Consider the following 23,106-nt stretch of genomic DNA (forward strand, 5'->3'; position numbering starts at 1 on the left):
TCATACCATGCTGACCACACTTTCCCGCTGACGTTGTATACAGATCATAACCCCCTACAGTACTTGACTACATTTAGGAACCAGAATAAACACTTAATGCGGTGGTGCCTCGATCTCCAGGACTATAACTAGAGAATCGAGCACATCAAAGGCACGGGTAACAAAATAGCCGATGTCTTATCCAGAAAGCATAGCAAGTAACACCCTGGGGCCTTACTAGCGCCCAAAAACTCCATCTGAGGGCAAGAAAACTTAAAGCGGTTCTGAACCAATACTTTTACTCCAGGGGGCGTGGCCTACCAGCCAGATGTTGGTGGCACATTCCCCTGCCTTCTTGTAATTCAAGGAACTTCATTCCACCCCCACCCCTCTCTTGTCATTGTATTAATGTTAGAAGCCCTTGATACCCTCGCTTGAATTTAAGATATCAGGTGGAAACGTGTCACATCCCCTGATTATCCTTTAGGCACTCAGTTCCACCAAGGCACTGCCATGTTAAACACCGCCCATCAGTACTCGAAAGGAAATAATATGAGAGATGTACCGTAATGATAAGAAGCCCCTTCTAGGCAAACTAACCGCATGCTGCTACTTATTTAGAAGTAAGGAACTTATATGTAATTAATTCTTAAATTTTGTCACCTGCCTTAAAATTACCTTGTCCTCATAGTCCTAAAAGTAACGTATACCATAAATTGAAAGAAAATTAGTGTGCCAAGTTAAAGTAGTTAATATTAATGTGTGGGAAATAAAGTACAGTAAAACTTCTTTCCATTTTGTGTTGGGGATAAAAGTGAAGTAAAAGCTTTAACATTTTGTGTTAGGAGAAGAGTAACGTAAAGTATCTGTGCCGACTTCTTGAATATCAGCATGTGCACCCGAATGATGGTGCGTATGTTTTCTTTGGTGGGGAGCCATTATAAGTTACAAGAAGTTGCTGCACAGCTGACCCTTAATTTGCCCTTAGTTATCGAGAGTAGAATCGTCGCTGCATAGCCGATCCCAGTTGACCTAGATATCAAAACAATTAAAGTTATCAACAGTTCGATCTGTCCCTTTTCTTTACCAGAAACAGACATTTAGAGGGCACGGTTGAAAAGTAAGAGGATGAGAGGCTGAGTGCCACTCCCTTAAGCAGCTTAGCCCAACTAAGCTGCTTAAAACAACCTTTCTAAAGGCAGATTAGGCTGGCTGAATTGTCTTTCCGCAGGATACCTGGGAAGATATAAGCAGATGGCCGGTACACCTGGAAAGTGATAAATCTTTGCACACGATCACCATGCTGGACAGATCTCTGCACACGGTCCATACTCGGCAGAGGTCTTAAAAAGGGACAGGACAGGAGAAATCTTTGCAGTTAGCCAGAGCAATCGTACGCTCGTGAGAGGTGCTGAGAGGCCCCTTCCCCCCCTTCCCCCGTCCACACCTGACTCCAGACTCGTTACCATCTCTACAATCATCCTCTAGTGGATTGTCCAAGTGATAGTGTGGCGTGCCATACGTGTGATTGTCCCTCGTCATTCTTCACCAGAGACCCGCTTCCCCTAAGGTAAAGTACGAGTGAAAACTTTTCAGTCACGATAGTTTGCCATTTGAAGGGTTTATTGAGTGCCAGTATTCTAATCTATATCCTTGTGCCATTTTATCCAGTGCCATTGCCAATGTTCTGTGTTCCAGTGTAAAGTGTTCATTCATCAGTGCAGCCTTGAGTCATTGTATGTGTTAAATTTTCCTTTTACTGGCATGTAATGTTTACCTCTCTATTGCAGAGGGCCTTTGCTGTGGACTCATCTTGGACTGTGCCTTGCCATCATTCAAGACTTCAGTAGAAAGATCTTCAGGAGTTGCAAGCCTCCTAATAATTCATTTAACCATTTTCCTTTTGATTCCTTTTGTAAATATAATTACTTAATTTAACCAAAATGTTTACGTAACATTCCCTCATGAAGTAGAGCCCTAAGCTCATTGAATCGTCTCCATTTTTCTTTCCTTTTTATGATTTCCTGTAATGTAAAGTCAGATCTCCAAGGCCAACATGAGGAAAGATCCGTTGCCAGCCTATAAACCATTCTACGAATCTAGAAATCCTGGGAAATACATAAAAATATCAGTCACCAAATGGTATTTATTTTTGTAATTTTTTTGTTTTTTTGATTCATAGTCTATTTTTGCTTATATGTACAGTACCTCTTTTGCATTAAAAAAAATCAAATTGCAGTATTTACCAGTTTCTTTTAACCTAAGATATCTGAAGTTTACCACTAGTATTAATATGGTCAGTTACTTCTTATGTCATGTGTGGTTTTGTAACACAAATATGTTCTAAAATATGAATGAATGTACTAGTAGGTTAAATATTCTAAGTACTAAAAAATTAATATCTCAAAATTGTGGAGGAAGCATGAAGACCTAAAGAAAATAAAAAACCAAAGAAAAATTTAAAAAAACATAATCTTTAAAAACACAAAAACCAAAAGAAAAAAAACATGTTTTTTTTACTGTTTTAAACCACGGTTAAAATGGCCAACCCTGCTTTCCAGTGTTCTGAATAGGGAGAGACGAGTACATCTCTTTGGTCAGATTCTCGGGGTCATGCCCTCCAGCTGGAATATTGCCTTGGTCTTCACAAAATTAGCAGCAATAGTTGTCCAACAGCTTAGACAAGTGTAAATTCAACTGGTGGCATACCTAGAGAACTGGCTGGTCTGGGGACCACCAGAAGTGAGTGCGTATGAAACCTACGAGTGGTAGTTGGCAGACCACATTCAAGACTTTTTCTTATCAACCTAGACAAGTCTTGACTCAAAACCCAGTGAACATTGTGTAGCTGGGTCTTCACTGGGGTATGCTTCATCATTAGTTGTCTCTTACAGTCAGATATAATCCAGAATCAGGATAGATCTATGAGTGTTTCTGGCCTGATTTAGGGTCTTATTGTTGAGAGTTGGAGTGGATTTTGGGCCTGTTACAGATTGCCTCTGTGTTGGATTCAATCCCTAAACTGACTCGAGGATTTGAACAGTCTGGCTTTTACATGTTGAACAGTCTGGCTTTTACATGCCTGGAAAAGGCTTCGCAATTGCCTCCACCAAGTGAGCAATTGGCTAAGATGATACTTTGCTTGTGGACCGGGAAAGGGGTGCTTGCTAAGCAAGTTAATCTAACTCCATCAGCTGTGAAGGTAGCTCATATGCAGGGATGCCACCTTGACAGGTTGGGAAGGCCATTGGGAGGATCATCAGGTAGCTGGAAGATGGTTGACATTTTAAAGGCATCACAACAAGTTTCAGGAACTGTTGGCTCTCTTTTTGTTTCTGAGAAAATTGAAGCCTCCTAGGACCCACATGACAGCAATGTCATGACAGCAATTAAGTGTATAAGGCTTGGCTCCTGCTCGACTCCCCTCACTGGAGCCATGCCTTCCATCATGCAGATGGCTTAAGGAACAAAGTAAGATTTTTCAGCAGTCCACCTCACAGTGTTGCTCAGTGTGACTGCAGCCTTCTTGTCAAGGCAGATGGCAGCTTCAACAATGTGGATGTTTGACATAGCCACCTTCCAATTGATTGCAACCAGCTTCCACATCTGGAATTGGACCCTGTTTGGTACACAGGAGAACCATCAGCTTCATTGTATGTGTCTCCAAACCTGGACAAACCACCTGTTTCCTGCATTGACCCAGAATTTGAACTACCTGCCTCAAATAGTCCCAACAGTCATTGATTTCAATGACATCAATCCAATTACCATCCATTTTATCATCCTTAACAGCTGGATGGAAAGTTGTCTACATATTGTCCTTTCTGAGCCATGACTTTCACTTGGATTTTCTAAATTTAATCTTACCATGAAAATTATTCATTTCACATTATTTGGTACCTGGTGACTTCATCTGTCCAACATAACCAGTGTGTGTGGCAAGTGTGGTTGGATTACCTTGACATGGAAAGCCCAGTTGAAATTATGATCAGAATGTTTAAAATTTTTTGATCTACCTGTTTGGGGACAATACCTTGCCGCCACCATAATTATGGTTTATGAGATTGTAGCCTTTATACTGTGGGATTGGCTGGAATTCCAGTAGTTTTTAGCTTATTCCTCCAGTTCTTTGATGGGTAAATATTGCTGTTGCAAAGGTTCTTATTTCCTATTTGTAGAATAAGGTTCTCCAGTAAGAAGTCTCTCAGTTTGGTTGTCCCAATGTGACCTTGATCTGCACACGTCTAAAGGCGGTCTTCTTGGCTGCCTTGGTGTCAGGGGCTTCCGTAGATGGGGATAGCACATCATCACTTGCACACTTAGCCATTGCTTCTTGTTGTCCCCTGTCTTGTCATTCCTGGCCAAGAATGAGGACCCACCAAAGAGATAATCCCTCATTGCCAGGATGAGTTGTCCAGCATTCTATCCTGACAAGGTTAAGTAAGTCACCTCTTAGCCATAAAGGTTAACACACTTAATGGCACCTTATCCCATTTTATGGCACCTTATCCCATTTTATTCTCCATTAATTCCTTCACAGGTTCTTAAGAGAATTGCAGTGACAGCAGTTATCTTGCACTCTGTCCTGACATAGTTGGGTAAGTCACTTTGTTGTCATAAGGTTAAGAGTGCCAGGTTCTGTATCCCTCTTTATTTAATCCCTCAGTGAAACCACAGATAATGGAGGGGAGGTGATCCCTCACAGGACTTTTACCATAGACCGTTTTCATCTGGGCAGTTGGGATTCTTTTGTAAGGAGTTTGATCATTTCATCACCTGTCAGTCAGTTTCATGTATTTGCTCATTTGAAGATGAGCAGCAGTACCTCAAACCCTCCCATTTTTCCTGGAAAAAAAAGGCAAAGGAACCTCTGATGGATGTTTTTTCACAGACAGTACCATTGTTGACATATCTGTAGAAGAAGGATGAATCACTTTCTTCTGGTTAGTCACTTAATAGGCAAGATAAATAGCTTTCCTGTCTTGAGTCCATGTATACTCAACACTGTTTCACCTAGACCAGATAAGGAAAAATCCTTGATACCTATATTAGAAATGTGCCCTATGGAGCCCTAGAAGAACCATAAGGGTAACTACTGTTGACGAGCCATAGCAGCTGCCAAAAATAGGTTTTCCAATGTAAAAACTTTATTATTATAAAGCATTGTTTTTTTATCCCATGAGTGGGATGATTGGATGCTTTCTTTAATCACTGGAAGTGGATGATTTTGTTAACTTTTGTATTATCCAATGAAGGGGATAACTAAAAAAATTTTTCTGTAAAAAGGGAGGATTTGGTTGATTTTTGAAGGGACGATTTTAAAAATTTTATTATCCATAGAAGTTGGCAATCCAGTTAAGAGAGTTTGTTAATCTCTTTTATTATCTGAGGAAAGTGGCAATTTAATGTTATCCATGGAGGAGGGTGATTTTTTTTTAATCATCCCAGGAAATTTATTTTCTTGAATTTTTTATTATCCAGGGAAGTTAGTGACTTTTTCATTTATCCAGTGAAAAGGATGGTTTTCCCATGGAAGGGGATGATTTTATTAGAAATTGCTCATGAAAAGGGATGGTTTAGTGAAAGTTTTGATTTTTTTTTTAAAGTAAAGGACTTTTTAGAATTTTATATTCAATATGTAAAGAGGATGATTGTATTCCATTTTTCATGTGCTGTGAAGGGGATAATTTGCTTATTTTTTTTATTAAGTAAAGAATTTTGCTAATGGTTTTATAATTCAGTGAAGGGGGTGATTTTGTTAGAAATTTCACACCCAAAATCTCCTGTATAGTATTTTGTCTAAAAACTTCTAAGAACTGCACAGAATAATTTATCCTCTCTGGAGTTCAAGGAAAATGTAAATGGATAAATAGGACAAGTAGTGCCTTATATCTTTTATATCTGTGAAGTGCACAAGGTGCCAACAAGCCTTTTAAGATTTCCTTGTAACCTAGAAAGTCTGTGTTTCACCAGCATCATATTTGTCTTCTCCAGAGATATCCTTGTAACCTAGAAAGTCTGTGTTTCACCAGCATCATATTTGTCTTCTCCAGAGATAATGTGCAGAGTCGTGACTACTGCTCAAAGTGCATTATGAAGTGCATTATGTAAAACACTTCTAACAGTAAGCTCCACATTGATTCCAGAAACCATCCAGATTTTACTGTCTGTTATTTTCAGTCAGTGTATTTATTACCTGGGTGTTACATAAATGACATGATTCTGAGGAATTGCAAGTGAGAACATAATTATAGTTGAAAAACTTATGATATTACACACAGTCCACTAAATAATTTAAATGTAAAAATTGATTCCATTGTTTTTGGGGAGTTGAACTTTTTGTGACTGAAATGCATTCAAAGGTTATTTTTATTTCCTTTTATGTTCTAATTTGTCAATTATAATCAAATAAAAAAAGTATAGCTTGAAAATGTTTAGATTACTTCAGTAGCATCTCATCTGCAGAGATGCATTCTTACTTTGTTATTATATTTCACAGAACCTATAGGTTGTAAGAATGGAACAGAAGAGGAAGTTGTTATGGTAGAGGATGGAGACGACACAAGGACTAGTCTTCACCAGTTGCTCTCTCAGGTTAAACTACCCAAGGTAATTTCTTTGAAAAGAATAACTTATTTAGCCTGTAGAACATGTTTCTCATTAAGAAGGAGAAATGAGTGATATGTCATAAAAGTACAGGATTTTGCATTGATAGTGTTCATTTAGTGGTAAGCTCTTTACATGATAGTGTTCATTTAGTGGTAAGCTCTGTACATTACAGGTAATGTACTTATATTTTATCATCTGACTTTGATGCTGCCATTTAGTTTCTGCTGAAGGGTGGATTATTTATCCATCATAGAAATCAGAAGAGTAGACCTGATAAAACTAGTTTTCTGTGTTTTTGTTTTTATAGTTGTTAGACTCGCAACAGTCTATGTAGGTAAATTATCTATATACAGTAAATATGTGACTATAAATAGAAGTTGAAAAGTCATATCTTCTCTTTGTAGGTACTTGATATAACCCCACACAAAGCAGTTTTACAGTGGGCTGCACCAGACCTAAGTGGACTTCACGATGAGGTCTCAGGTTCAGAGATACTTTATGATGTCTTCCTTAACAATGGCTTGTATATGACTGTTGCTATGACCAAGCTAACCCTCAGTGACCTCAAACCAGCCACAGATTACAAGGTCTAGTAAGTATCAGACTTGCATTTGGCGAGTGCTTAGACCATTGAGTTAACCAGAATTTCTAAACTTAATTGTAGATATCCCTATGCTTGTATGAAGTAAATAAAACTATTTTTTTTCTAGTTTGCAGTGTGTATGTGGTGATGTAAGGGGAGATCCCAGTAATGTAACAACATTCCATACTCAGCCTACAGTGCCTGACTCCCCTCAGATACCAAAAGTTATACAAAAAACAAAAACATCCTTGCAGTTTAGGTAAGTACTGAAGAGAAGAATGCAGTAACCTTACTAATCTGTAGTAGAAAGGAGTAACCCTTGCCTAGGATAATGTTAAATACTGTACTACTAAACAAAGTAATTGGTATTATAAAGTTATCAGTGCATTAAATGTAGAGTGTAAAGTAACACAATTTTATACAAGTACCATCCAACTTAAACCTGTTCGGCATCAGTTTGAGTTACCCTGCCTTATCAAGAGAATCATACAGTATTAATATTAACTGTATTGTACTGTAGACTGAATTGCAAACCGATTTACTTTAAAATTGACTTCGACATGCATGCAAGAACCTAACCCCATCGTAACTAGATGCCTACCTGTACATAATATAACATATTAAAATATATCAACAGAAGTACGTTATGGTACTTTATATAGCAAAGGTTTGGTATATGCTCAACCCAGTATGTTGGCCACTTTCTAAGGTTCGACTTAATCCATTTTGACTTATGACTGGTTGGTCGAAGCCAAGATTGATCGTAAATAGGATGGTACTTGTACTTCTTTTGAAACAAACAGCAGTCATACCAAATAAACATGAACGAAGGTATGAACATCAAAGGTACTGTATATGAATAAATTATATAGAAGAAAATTATAAAGCGAGAGAATTGAGTATAACAGTATGAGAAATACTTCACAGGCAGTCCCTGGGTTACGTCAGAGGTTCCGTTCCTGAAGGGCAACATAAGCCAGCACACCGTATTAAAAAATTCCTAGAAATGAGAAATAAAGTGATGAAAGCCTTACCTTTAATCCTTTGGTTGGCCCAATTGATTAACCTTGCTTCTGGTGAGGTGTGCATCCATGATCTTGTAGAATTTCCTCCAAAAATGTACAAATATTCTTCCATCGCTTACAGCGCTCCATAAGACCGAAACGATGTAACCTCAGGACTTATGCTGTAGCCCGGAACAGATTTTTTTATTGATATATTTGAAAGCGACATTAAGCTTGGAATGACGTAAACCAAGACTGACTGCCTGTATTACATTTATTAAACAACTTTCAAAATGTAATAAACTAGAGAAAATATAAAGATATATAAATACATGTAGATCTGTACTGTAATTGGATAGCACTTAAAGTACGTACTCAGCCTTGTATATCACAGTTATTAAATATGCATGGTAACTCACTCACTGACTAATACGTACACCAAAGTCTTCAGTAAAATTTAGTCTCACATTAATTAATGCAATATGTATTTTCTAAATGTAGAAAGACAAAAGCTAATAATATTGGTACCCTGTAGCACAATGATTTAAGATACAGTACTATTATATCATATGCATTACCCTTGTTGGTTTTTAACTCATCTTGTAAAGAGTGCAATAGGGTAGCTATGATGAAAATTGTACATGAAGCACAGTGTAGAATTGGAGGGGCCGGGACTTCGACCATTATGTGAATTTCAGATTAGGTAAGCAAAATTGAAGGGCTTTGTACAGTACTGAGTACAGGTAGTCCCAAATTCAACAAGCAGCAAGAAGTTAAAGTAATAAAAATATATTACAACACTTACATGGAGACAATCCCAATACTCTCATGAAAAGTTACATTATAAACCTACAAAGCTTTACCAATATATAAGCCTCATTCAGTCTCTCACTCATCATTTGTAATATTTTGCTCAATGTTCTCACCATTTGCTGCCAGCCCATTCACCCAGGCATGTAAGAAATCACATACACATGCTCATTTCCCCAATTGTGTAGCAATTTCTCCAAAGCTCTTCCTAGGTTTTTCCATTCCATAATATACACATACCAGAGTTATCAAAATCTGTTGAAAAGGCATTACTTCAGGCAAGCACTTAGCTTTTAGTTCCTTACGATACTTATCCACATTCCTCAGTCCAATTTGCACTGGTCTCTGAGAGGCTTCAGCCATCACTCTGACTTAAATCATTCATACCTTCTTGAATAATTACTAATCACTTATCAGTTACCAAATCCCTGAGCCCATACAATGCAGTCTTAAAAACTGAAATGCCACCTCCCTTACATTTCTTACCAATCATCAATCCTTTTGGCAAGAAACTTAGGATCTACATTTTCTGTCACCATGAGGTTCTTATTTCCAGTCAGTCTTGATGCTGGATCAGCAGTCTCATTCCTTTCACCAGGCATGTATTCTACCACATTATCAAAATCACATATTCTATCACATTATCAAAATCACTCAAATCTTCAATCGTCTTTGCAAGCATACTGTCAACATCGCTCATTTGTTGCAGATATACCAATGGTTAGTGATTTGTTTTCAATATAAACTTCACTCCATACAAAATATCTTAAGATTTCATACCAGACTCATTTGACTTATGTTCTAAAAATTCAGCCTCGTCTACAAATCATTCACTTTTGGGCACCTTCACTTTCATTCCAATTTCTTCCAGCTTCCTTATCACTGCACTTGTTAACTGCATATTCTTGTCAATCAAAAGATTATCCAAAAACACAAAAACATTGTTTTTTTAAATTTACTCAACACAGCATTAATAGTTCTATGCAAGGCAGCAGGGCATTTGCTAATCCAAAACTTGAATTTATGAACTGGTAGTGCCTTTTTGCAGTTAAAAATGTTGTAGTAGATCTGCCTTCCTTGTAAATAGGCATCTGATAACACCCAAGTACTAAAGTCAGTTTTAGAAACACTCATACCATGCATACTGTGCATGCATACTAACATAACACACATTGGAAGCCACTTCATCACTTTTCTATAATCAATACATGCTCATAAACTTCCACGTGACTTTCACACAGGTACATTTGAACTATTCCATGGACTTGCACTCAGCACAGTCACCCCCCATTCTTTCTAACTCTTCACTTTGTTCCTCAGTTTCTCTTGTGACAGGTAGCAGAATGTGATGGGGTCTTGGATATGCTGTATATTAGGGTATCTTCATTCAAAACTATTTTAAACTGGCAGTCATGCTGCATTAGAATCTTCGTCCCTGTAGCTTAATGCTCTTCTCTCCTACTGCATACTGTATACCCTTTACTTCTCCCTTTCACTTAAATTCTTATTCAGTTTAATTGCTTCGATCAACTACTGTTATTTATATTTGCCTTGCTGAATTTCACCAGTCATCACATAATAGTCCAAAATAAAGCTTTCATCATCAACATTCACCACAGCACTCATCACTCCCAGCCTTTCACTTGCTTGTGCACCCTGTAACCCCCTTTTTCACTTTTTTTTTTTTTTTTTTTATTTATCAGCAGACATAACTTTGATCTTCCACATCTATTACTCCATCAAACATGTGTGCAACTTCCTTTACTTTGTAATCTGCTTTAGATGCATCAATCACAAACATACCCTGGTCATTCCTTTGTACACCCAGATTCACTCACCATTCCACCTTCACACTCAATACACTGTTTATTATCTCTCTCACTCCATACAACATTTTAACACAAACATTCCCATCTCTCCTAATATACAACTGACTTCTAGTTTCTTTAACTTCACTGAATTAATTTCTTACATTGGATAAGCTAACATACCATTTTTCATTAGAAAGTTCTACTCTAATAACACATTGTATTAATCATTCACTCTATCTATCACAAATACATCGTCCTCTTCGATTCTCATTCCAGGAATCGCCACCGATTCTTAAAATTTTGTAGAAACAAGTACAAACAACTCTCCAGTCCCTCTCACAAATCCAGTATGTGTACATGCATTCTGTCCATTCACTTAGGTAACTTTTTAAAATCATATCTAAACACTATATTCATACACATCCAGTGTCAATCAAAGAATGCATTTCCACCCTTCTGCACTAACTTTTAATACCCAAACATTGTTTTATCTCTACCCCTACACATCCATCATTACATGCAAATTTTTCTCTTTCATTCAAAGCATGTATTTCTTTTTGACCAGAGGGCTCATTTCTTTGAACCGTCTTCTTTCTTAGTTTTCCTGGCCTACACTACCATTCACTCCTGGTGTTCCTTTTCCTTTTTGCACCATTCTCCTACTGGTCTGCAATGAATTACCACACACCCCACTCACACTCTGCACCCTGCACTTAGGCTACATGCCCTAATCCATTGCTTTTATATAATCTTTCAGGCTATGTCCTACCTTACCACATCCAAAACAGGCATCCAGTGACCATCTGCATTTGCTCTTTGTTCCAACGAATACAAATCCTTGGTCTTTACACATGGGATTAACTTCAGCGAGTAGGAGCTCCATTTCTTTTAATTTGATGTAGTTACACTCCTCTTGTGAGAGTGGGAGGTGTAAGCAGTAGCTGCTGCTGCTGTAATTACCAGTTGGTCCACAACCTGAGAAGAGTATTATGTGAATCTTAAGACAGTTTCAGGAGTCTCAGTGTCCAATAGGCACTCCTATGATAGCAGCGACACCAAGGTAGTGCCATGGTTACACCATCCTCCTCCAGAGACTTTCATTCTTAGGAACGTTGACCAGGGCGGCAGTCTCCTATACTTCCTTTCTTGGGACTTAAGCACAGTTCTTTTTAGACTTTCAAGAGCCTCAAAAGTCCAAGATAGACACTCCTCGGTGTGATAGCAACGACACCACGGTAGTGCCATGGTCAACAAAAGATCCTAGTGTCCTTTCATCTGCTCTATTGCAATGCAAGTACACGAGCAGACAGAAGAACATTCAGTGTAATGGACAACCATACATCCCAAGCAAGATGGATGTCATTACAACATTTATTCGCTGAAGTCAGGGGATAAGGACAGTTGATCTTGGCACCTGGACTTCTGGATTCATTCAGCCTCTGAAGAAGCTTGACCATCGTCCTTCTTTCTCGACCTACTGAAGTTAGCGCGGTTCTGTTCTGTCTTCTTGCACCTTTGAATAAAGTAAGACATCTTTGGCACCCATTTACATCTGAAAGCTTCTGCCTTTCGTCATTCTACGTTTCAAAAGCGTTCAGTGAGATGGATCATTCCACTTCCTTGGTCCTGTGGTGCCAGTGACAATATGATGTCTATGCTGCCTCTGTAAAGACTAGACTTTCAACCCAGTGCTAACGACTCGTTCGTTACGTTCAAGTTGGCCGAGAAACAGTGTCCAAATTGTTATTTCTCTGAGCAGCGAGATAATCAAATGAGCATACCCCTCAACTTCTTGGTGGACATCAGTACGTTTCGAGGCTAGGGTCATCGGTCTGTCCATCGCATTTAGTAAGAACCCGTCGGTTGAGTACTAGGATGGAATGTAATCGTCCAGATCACATTCATCTCCTTTTGCCTTAGGACATTGCCCATAGGTCCTTGGACTCCTTTTCCTTGGATCCTATGGTGGATGCTCAACAAGTCATGTAGTTTCACCCAGCTCTTGAGGGACAGGTTGCATCTCGCCTAAGGTGTGCAGCTGCTAGGAGGAGGAGTGTGGAGTGTGTGGGACTGGCCTCCTCCCTTTCTCCTGTATTCCTTCCTCTTCCAGTGGGCAGAGGAACAGTGAATGAGCCATCACGTGCTGGACTGGCATGCATGCAGGTGATCTAGATGACTAAGTATATTATCTATAATCTAACTATTTGGATTAGTAGATGCAAATACAGTACTTCCTTCTCTCTAGCAAAGGGAGAGAGGGACTGACTATGAGCAAAGAGGTTGGTTATTCTTAGCTTTATAGTCTCTGATAATGTGGGTTCATCCAAACCTTTTCAAATCAAGGCTATTATATTCCTTTAATTCGAAATGCCCTGAAGCCTGACAATTGAACAACTCTAGAGGGTTGGGCTCTTTCCTTTGCTCTTTCATGAACAGGAAGAGAGTACCCAGGTGAGCTGAACTACCAGTCAGTTCAGAGATTTACTCAGCATCCTCCCTCCAAAAGTTAGTCTCCCATATGTAAAGACCTGGGGTTTGTATTTATGTAGGAACAAATGACAAATTTTTAAAGTAGTTTGTATTTTTCCTAACATACAAACCTGAGGTCTTTACATTAAGGGCCCACCTCTTACCACCCCTCATTCTCTTACCTGTACCTAAAGGTAAAGTGCGTAGAACTGAATGTATGCTGACTGGGTGGGCAGTTTATTCTCCCCTACCATCGGTAACTATTACCATAACCAAACTTGCAAAAGTTATATGGCTGGATTTCCAACTCACTGAAAGTTAATCCTTTATGTAAAGACCTCAGGTGTGTTAGGAAAAATAGTAATTACATAAAAATTTGTCATTTTTCTGTCCTGCTCGATTGCACTAGGAACACCTTACAATTTGGTTTTGTTCCTTCTTATAGGCTTCCTTGGGCTCGTACTCCCCTCTCTTTTCTCTGTAGCATTTTTGACATTTACTTTCCCATTGTTTTGTTCCCTTATTCTTCATTCCCATAATACTTATTTAAAAACTTAGCCATAGTTTATCACTTACTTGGATCATTAAGGCAATCTTTGTGACTTGTATTCAGGGACACTTCACTTTTTCTCATTCCGACATAGACTGCTTTCGTTCCTATCTAATTCAAATGCAAGATCATCTGCTACTTCCAATATCATCACAATTTGATCTGTCATTGCTCCATCTCATTTTTTCTTTATGATTAAGATTTATAAACTCTGCTACATTGGCAGGTACAGTGGCCAGAAACTTTTTCATCAAAGCCCTACTTTCATATGTCTCCATTCCCAAACTTAATAAAAGATCCTCCTAACTCTCAGAGCAAAATTTTTTTCTCAAAACTTATATGTACAAAAATTCTCATATTCCCTGATACCCCATAGGGGGGTAGCACCATGAGTGCACCTCACACAGCACACTGTAGGCATTACGTAAGGTTCTTTGCAGCATCCCTTCGGCCCTAAGCTGTAACCCTTTTCATTCTTTTAACTGTACCTCCACTCATACCCTCTCTTCCATCTTGCCATGCACTCTACTCCTAACAATTGTTTTATGGTACAACTGCGAGGTTTTCTTGCTGTTACACCTTTCAACCTTTTCAACTCTCAATTTCCATTTCAGCGCTGAATGACTTAAGGTCCCAGTGCTTGGCCTTTGGCCTAAATTCTATATTCCATTCCATTCCATACTCCATGGTAATGTCTATTATGTCCCCTGCTCCAGTTACACTAGGCCTTGCAGTCCACAGTACCTCTGAATCAACACACTCCTATGCACTTTCTTACACACTACTTCATGGTATTTCCCACTCCTCACTCCCATTGGCTCATCATCACTCATACCCTCACTCTTATTACAAGAATAATACAATGAATTTCTCTTGTCCACCCCTTTCCTTAAAGGCTGTCATTGCTTAGGACTATTTTTCTTCCCCTTCTTCCTTCAAACTCTTACATCATTTTTTCATTACGCTTATCACTAACCCTCCTGGATGCTGACACAGGAGTAGAGATCTTCATCTTCCTTCCTTCTTCTGCACCTCACTCCCACATTTTCATCCTCATGTCAATAGTCATTTCATTTATTCTCTCCTCAGCTTTCATCGGTGACACTTCCATTTCCTTCATTAGAACCTTTGTCTCCAATTTTTTCTCAGTTATACTTCCTTCTCCATGATTCTCTCTCTCTCTCTCTCTCTCTCTCTCTCTCTCTCTCTCTCTCTCTCTCTCTCTCTCTCTCTCTCTCTCTCTCTCTCTGGCCCCTATGTTGATTTTTTGGCCTGCTTTGGACACCACAATATGCTATTCCTGGAGCACTGAGGACAAGAAGAGGTAAACTTTTCACTTTTCCTTTTTATTTACAATATACACAAAATCACAAACATTCACCTATACTGTATGCACTTATAAACAAACTAAATATTAGCTTAACCTATATCCTATGATCAGTGTTGCAGTTACTGTTGTATACAATAGTGCTACTTTTACAAAAAGGTAATTTTTATTCACACTACAGTAATATTCTCTCTCTCTCTCTCTCTCTCTCTCTCTCTCTCTCTCTCTCTCTCTCTCTCTCTCTCATTGGTTCACAGATAATTTTTCATGTTAACACTTATGTATTTCAAAAATTACACCACTTAAGTTTAGCTCAGATAAACTTCATGCAAATATCACACCAACAACAATCTTACAGACAAGGCAGAGGCAGTGGTAGAGTAGCCAGTGATGCTTCACTGCGCAAAGTCATAGGATTCGACTTTTGTTCCCTGAGGGTTCGCTCCATACTATCAAAGTATTGCTGTAAATAATGCTAGCAAACCTGATACACCTCTCTCGTTGCTATTGCAACCTGAGCATCTGTGACATTTGACATATTCCTCCCTATGGGAAAGATATCAGATTAGTGGATGCTGTTAATGAGCAGCCATCATATAAAATAAAAATAAGTATCACAGTAGAAAGTAGAATTTTTCTACCCAGGGTATTCCTCCCAAAGTACAGTATAAAGATTTACTGTGGCATTGACCATTGTCTTGTTTTTTCCCTGGTGCCCTCAAGTCTTTTCTGGAAATTGGTAATATCATTGAAGTATAATAGTAATATGCATTTTACCATGAAAGTTGTATCTTAATGAATTTTGCATATTCTTCCCCTCTGTATGTTTTATGCATAGAATCTCATTTAAAATGTGTAATGTAATATTTGCTTTAGTTGTGATAGCTCTCTAATTCAGCATTACCTGTCACCTTACATTTTCAGGTGGTGTCCTGTTAAAGATAATGGATCTCGTGTGACGTCATATATATTGGAAATATGTGGAGGTAATAGTAGTGATTGGACTGAAGTGTTCAAAGGTCGAGGAAAGCAGTTTACAGTGAATAAACTACTACCAAATACCTGCTATCGTGCACGTCTTGCAGCTGTTAATGAACAGGGCAAAAGGTCTGAGTGTCTTAAGTGTTGACTCCATTTAACGTTGAATTTTTCATGTTTCTGAATATTGTAGTAGCGCTTAATACTGCACAGAGTTTTATATGGAGCCTTTTCATCATGCAATGTAAGGTAAAGTTAGTTTTATGTATATATTTTCAAGTTTCCTGCTTCAGAAAGTTAATTAGGCTGGTTTCTTTTATTTTTGCAGTGAATTTAGTGCCGAGAGCATGGCCTGCACCTCTGGGAGTGTACCACCACAACCTCCTCCACCTAATTTGGAACATGCTTCAGTCACTTCACTTAGTTTGAGTTGGGTGAAAAGACCTGAAGATCAATATTTTACTTTACAAATGGAGGATTCTCTAAATGGCTATGGTTTTAGACCAGTTTATAATGGTCATGAGACTCATTATATTTGTCAGGGATTACGAAGAAATGCCGATTATAAATTTAGAGTAAGTAAAAATCATATTTCACACTGTTGTGGGTATTTGAGCATTTGCTTTTTTTCTGTTTTATGACATTGTTTATATTTGCAAACTTTTTTTCTTTACAGTTATGTTCTCATAATGATGAAGGTGCATCTCAGTTCTCTGACATTACTTGTTATCGTACCTTACCTGACCGGCCAAAGCCTCCAACTAATATTAATGTTAAAGGACGTACCAAAGCTACAAAGTTTACTATCTGTTGGTCTCCTCCAACTGATCATGGCGGATCACCAGTTACTTCATATAGGGTTGAAATTGATCGTGGCAATGGTAAGTTCCTTAGACAGTTCCAGACTTGAGGTAAGAGATCTTTCTCAGAGTATTATTTGCCAAAATAACAGGGCAGAAAATGTCTACGTTGAATCTAATAGATGATAAGGAAGTGGTTTTTCCTTCAGAGGCTTGTATTTAAAAACACTTGCAATGTATTTGAAAACCGTTGCATATGCACAGTAATTTAAAGTTGTGTGAATTATTATTTCCTCATAGCTACAGGTTTAGAATCCCTTATCCAGAATTCTAAAATCCAAAATATTTTTTTGGAGGATAGTCTGTCAATAATAAGGCCAAAAGATGGATGTAATTTAATAACATGGTATATAATCCCACAGTACGAAAATTTATGAGTTTACCTCACATACTCACATATGTGACCACAAAAATTTTGTTAACCTACTACGAGATTCAGAGGCGTCGTGCACGGTTTTTTTATTTGACTCTTATCAAAGAATCGGATGAAGGTGAAAGTTGGCATATGAATATTTCACAACCATACATTTTATTTTCTAACATCATCTTGTACCTATGACTTATAGTTTTAGCTGATCATAGAAGAACACACCACTTTCTGTAGTCAGAGACATTAAAAGTCATTCATGGCTTAGAAGACAGTAATGGCGTTTACCTGTGACGTTACAAATGGCTCCACCCTCTAAGCTACGTCATAATTCAGGATAATACTGAATTATCTCATGAAGTTTAAGAATTGAATTACTGACGATGAAAATACATTTCTCAAGTAGTTGCAAAAGATGCTAAATGATCACCAATGATCAAATAAATAAACCTGAAGGCCAAAATTATACATTCTGCTACTATTACTACCACTATTGCTGTATTTCCACGGCAGCATAGATGCCCCGCCACATCAGAATCTTTCAGCTATTCATAAAGACTTTGCAAATGTTTCTTTATTGTGTAATGGGTCCTGGCCTCCCCAGAATTCGGGTTTTCATTTGAGAAATGTATAAAGTAATTTTCCAAGTTAAATATGCAGTATTGCAAATGAGGGAACAAACTCATGCATTCAGGGAAGGAGTCCTGTCAAAGAAGCAGTGACTGAAATGTCGTAAGTTTTGGTAAGTTTTCAGCAGTTCTCATCCAGGCAAATAAATGAAAGTTCATACCGTTATAGCCTTGGACATCACATATTCGATTTATTATCTATATGTAACTATGTTTTACTTTATTGTAATAAAAATCATCATTTCTATTGGCGATGGAGCTGAGCATTATTACCCTTATGAAACAGTACTATATGGCACAAACCTGAGAAAGAACGTGCGGCGAATGTTTTGTTTTATTTTTGGTATTTAGAGTTTCGTTATTCATTTCGTTTTTCATTTTAAATTTTTTCTTTTAGCCTTTTATCTTATTTCATTTTACTTATCCTTAATTCATGGGTGACAGGGCATGACAATGGGTAGACATGCCAGTTCCAGTCACCCTCAAGCATATATAATTACCGATTATCGTAGGAAACGTAGCTGACCTGAGGAAATCAGCGATGACTCTGAGGGAACAAGGGTTGCCATCGTTCCCTTTTTCCTCTATCATTGTTACTATTGGTGTGGGTATATCTTAAAAATATTTCAAATGAAATGTATTTTACTTTTACTCTGTTTATTTGTAATTCCCCTTTAAATGTACAAATGAAACACCAAAAACTATTCATAATCTATTTACAAATCACAATCATCATCACTATCAAGGAAAAGATCATCATCATCCTCATCATCACTGACTAAATTAATGATGACTGGATCCACGTAAGTCTCCCGGATGTTGTCCAATTCCCAGTACTCCTCCTCAAAATGACGTGATTGTCTAACTGCTCCTGCCCACACTTCCGGGGTAGCAGAAAGCCTTGCCTCCTCCAACCTGGCCTGCAAGTCAGACCGCGTAAATCGACGGAGCGATGAACGCACTTGCCTCTTCATATGACCCCACACCTGTTCAATGGCGTTGAGCTCTGGGTGAGCGGGTGCCAAGCGCACAACCGTGGCCCCACTCCCGGATGATGTTATCCACCACATATCTCCTTTCCGGACGATTCTTTTGGCAAACGAGCAACAGCTCAGATTTTGTGGCCAAAGGTGGGAACGATATCCTACGCTGCTCCAGCCACCTGTCGAGAAAAGTTAATTAATCATTATTAGAGTGGAAATAGACCATAGAATGCTAATTTACATACCGTTATTACTGTATCATTAAACTATGATTTGATATTGTTTCCATCAAGAATAATTTACTGACTTCACACAGTTAATAGAATATTGAATCATATGAAATTTCCAGTCAAGTCATTAACTTTAATGCGTGTGTATACGTATTTCATGATGTCTATATATATATATATATATATATATATATATATATATATATATATATATATATATATATATATATATATATATATATATATATATATATATATATATATAATGTGATTTATTGTAATTACCTTTACGAGATCCGCCTTTCTGTTTGCTGACGTAGGGCATCGACTCTCCTCGGTTAGTGTGCTGTGATATGGTGCATTATCTAGCACAAGAACCGATGGCTCCGGGAGGGACGGTAGAAGCTGTGTCGTAAGCCACTGTTCGAACAATTTGGCATTCATTTCGCCATGATAATCTCCTTGATTGGACTTAGCGGGGTAGCACAGATACGAGCCTTCAATGAAGCCTTCATTGGTGCCAGCAGCTACCACCACAAATCATTCACCTTCTCCTGGAGGGACCTGACGGCTGTAAGAGGGACTGGTGATATCCTGCGTGGTGTCTGCCCATTCCCTGCTATGGGTCATTCTAGTGGTGAACCAAGTTTCATCAACGTACACCACCTTCCTTCCGTCCTCCCTGAGGCGTCGTAGATCCCGTAGAGCATTAATTCGGCGGCAAATTATATCCAGAGACTCCTTCCTCACATACATTTTCCGTTGTGTAGTTTTATACTTGAATCCCAGAGAATGCAGGAGGCGGATTACTGAACTCGGTGATGTCCTTTCTGAGATAATGCCAGCTGTTTTAAGGTCCATTGTTAGAGAGCCAACCGTAAAATACTCCTTCTCATCAAACTTTCTGTGGATAAAGCGACGAATCGCACCAACAGTAAAAGTTATCAAAGGCGGATGGTGCTGATGAAACTGGTGTTACTGACGATGGTGAATGACATGAACTGAGGTACGGAGGCTGACTTTGGCCCTTACTGCCCCTGCAGTCATGCCCAAAACTTGTCCAACGCGGTCATAAGGCCTTAAAGGACAGAAAAGAATATATATAATTATATATATATATATATATATATATATATATATATATATATATATATATATATATATATATATATATTATATATATATATATATATATATATATATATATATATATATATATTAAAGCAATTATACATTGATTATGGAAAACAACAAATCTTAAATCAGATGGTCCATTGCTGTACTGATAACTTGAATACATTACTGGTTGTATTTAGCTTTCCCAAAAAATCTTCTCAGAACAATAATAATTCTATAAAGACTGAACAATCCTTTTTACCTCTCTCTCTCTCTCTCTCTCTCTCTCTCTCTCTCTCTCTCTTGCTTTCTCTCTTCTTCACTACATAATGGGTACTCAATGGAAATGTTCACAATTCAAAAGGCATTGCAATAGTTATATTTTTTCGCAAAATAAAAATCAGACTGGAAGTAATTACGTAATCTGGAAATCGATTTCTTACCTGTTCAAGGAGTAGTAAGTACTACCACGGTTTTTCTCTCCCGTATATACAAGGTTGCAAGCCGCAAGGCAAATGCAGTTTTGCAACCACGGGGACAATTCCAAATCTTATTAGCCATTCTTTGATCTTTTGACAGGTAAGGGTTTAAAGCTGACGAAACCAAGTGAATGAGTTTGTAAGGTTTATGGGCGGACTAAATTGTCATAGATTGTTTACTCTACCTACGTCATAAACGTTTGAGGATCCTTGCCACGTATATCCCTGGATACGGCATTGGCAAACCAATTTTACTTTATAAAAATGAAAACTATCGAATTTCATTACTAGATATATTTCTCGATATATTTGTATGGTTGTGAAATATTAATATGCCAACTTTCACCTTCATCTGATTCTTTGATAAGGGTAAAATAAAAAAAAAACCGTGCACGACGCCTCTGAATCTCATAGTAGTTTTTTTATAGCATAGCCGCTGTTCATCCTTAAAGGAGTTACTCTCACAGTCCCCCAGGACTCCATAAGACAGACCAACCAGTTACAAAGAATTCTCGTATAGTTGGTCTCAGCTAGAATAGTGCTTGTTGGCACAGTGATAGAGTATAAAGGACTCAGGACAGGAGGGCGCTATCTCCTGTCCTACAATGACCACTATCTCCTGTTCCACAATGACCCTCGGCTTTCACTACACCTTACCCACACAGATGTGATAACAAAAGTTGGTGGCCATTGCTATTATACTCTGGTCTGTCCAAGAGTTCACTAATCCCCAGGTTGTGCTCCGGAAATCATGTTCGACTATGCATTTTTTTTTAGCATCATTAGTCGAATCAAGCTCAGTACCGTACTTAGTTTTAAGACCTAGTGAAAAGTTTTATTTCCTTGAAGTTTTAATGGCGACGCATATTTAAGTTGGGAACCAGTAGGCCTCTTTCAAGGCGAGAAGTTAGAAGTAGATCGCTAGGCTATGCTGTAATTGCTGTGCTTTTTTTTCTTGTTCGACAAATTGATAATTAGCATTGAGGCAAATTATATTAGTCAGTTTTGTTATTGAAACTTGCTATGCAATAACCTCTTTAACAGTGATAATTTGAGGTTACTGGAAGGGTAAATCGTGATTGACTTACGAGCCTTGATGTTTACTAAGGGCCATTATTTCCTTGTAGTATTTTATAATCATTAATGGTTATAACACAGTTCCTCAGTTATCCTTATTATCGGAGTTCTTTTCAATGTTAAAAGAACACATTCATGCATATCTACTTCCAACAGGCATTACTCCAATGGTAGTGAAAACACAGGTGTTGAGAAAATTGGCATGACATTTGTCTTTTTCCTAAGGGAATGCAAAAGTACCTTTTCATAATGGTGAGCTCTGCCAAACATTTAAAACCGTAGAGTTAATGATTTTATATATTTTTGCTATGATAATTCCAATAGTGATTTACTCTCTCCACTATGCTTAGCCTGCTAGGCTCCACATAACTATACAATTTTACCGGGGTGGGAATGGATGCCCACTAATGTAGCCTATAGGCTACAAAACCATCACCTGGTGCTTGGGAATAGACTGGGTAATCAAAGGTTATAAATGTGCATTCAAAATAGTTCCATTTCCAACAGTATGGATAGCCATTTAGTGTTGTTTTATGTTGAGTTAAGAAGCATTTGACAGAAGATTAATATATACGGTGTTATTGTTGTAATTGTGAATTATTATATATATATTATATATAAACGCCGACTATATATATTGTACATCGACTAAAATTGTCTGTCGGGTGCCAAGTGGTTTATGTACGCATGGTACATATATACACACTACAAAAAGCTTTTTTGAATATTATAATATATATATATAGAAAAAAATAGTTATAGGCCTAGTTTGTGAAAGATTTTAAATTATGCGCCTTGAGGATGCTAGGAAAATACGGATCACGCTGTTGTTTTGTTTGCAGAATTAGCTATGAAATTTTCTCTCATGCGCAATTTTTTCTCTCTCCACATTACAAAGCATCAATAAACCTTATCTTTTTCAAATGTACGATTTCTTGATGAATTCATGTTTTGCAGAACTTTGAGTGTTAGCGATTTGTCCAGTAACACGTTAGCAGAGATGTCCCAACTTTGTCAGGACCGTGAAAGGCACAAAATATGTGGTGCCATGTTTCTTTATTCTCTAATTGTCATTTTAGATTTGGATAATGGAGGGACCTACAGCGAACGTTGTTGACCCAGCTTTTCAGGCTGTGTTGTGTGGCCATGTTTTGGCCGAAAGGGACCAAGGACCACATCCTGTGCCTTTACAACCCCTAGGAAGCACTTTTGGGGTGTCCTGAGGGGGCATTTGTAGGTATTTGG

At 38.1% G+C, this 23,106-nt stretch overlaps 1 protein-coding gene across 7 annotated transcripts in view; it reads left to right on the forward strand.

Annotated features, from left to right (window-relative positions):
- Positions 1-23,106, forward strand: part of mtgo (miles to go) — a 520,265-nt gene that overhangs the window by 456,162 nt on the left and 40,997 nt on the right. For all 7 annotated transcript variants that reach the window (XM_067122008.1, XM_067122025.1, XM_067121992.1 and 4 more), the window contains 6 exons: positions 6,479-6,588; positions 6,993-7,180; positions 7,299-7,430; positions 16,067-16,249; positions 16,449-16,695; positions 16,797-17,001. In XM_067122008.1, coding sequence (XP_066978109.1) covers positions 6,479-6,588; positions 6,993-7,180; positions 7,299-7,430; positions 16,067-16,249; positions 16,449-16,695; positions 16,797-17,001 — 1,065 coding nt within the window. The remainder of the gene's footprint in view (positions 1-6,478; positions 6,589-6,992; positions 7,181-7,298; positions 7,431-16,066; positions 16,250-16,448; positions 16,696-16,796; positions 17,002-23,106) is intronic.

The sequence above is a fragment of the Macrobrachium rosenbergii genome, chromosome 2, assembly GCF_040412425.1.
Source record: "Macrobrachium rosenbergii isolate ZJJX-2024 chromosome 2, ASM4041242v1, whole genome shotgun sequence".
Lineage (NCBI taxonomy): Eukaryota > Metazoa > Arthropoda > Malacostraca > Decapoda > Palaemonidae > Macrobrachium > Macrobrachium rosenbergii.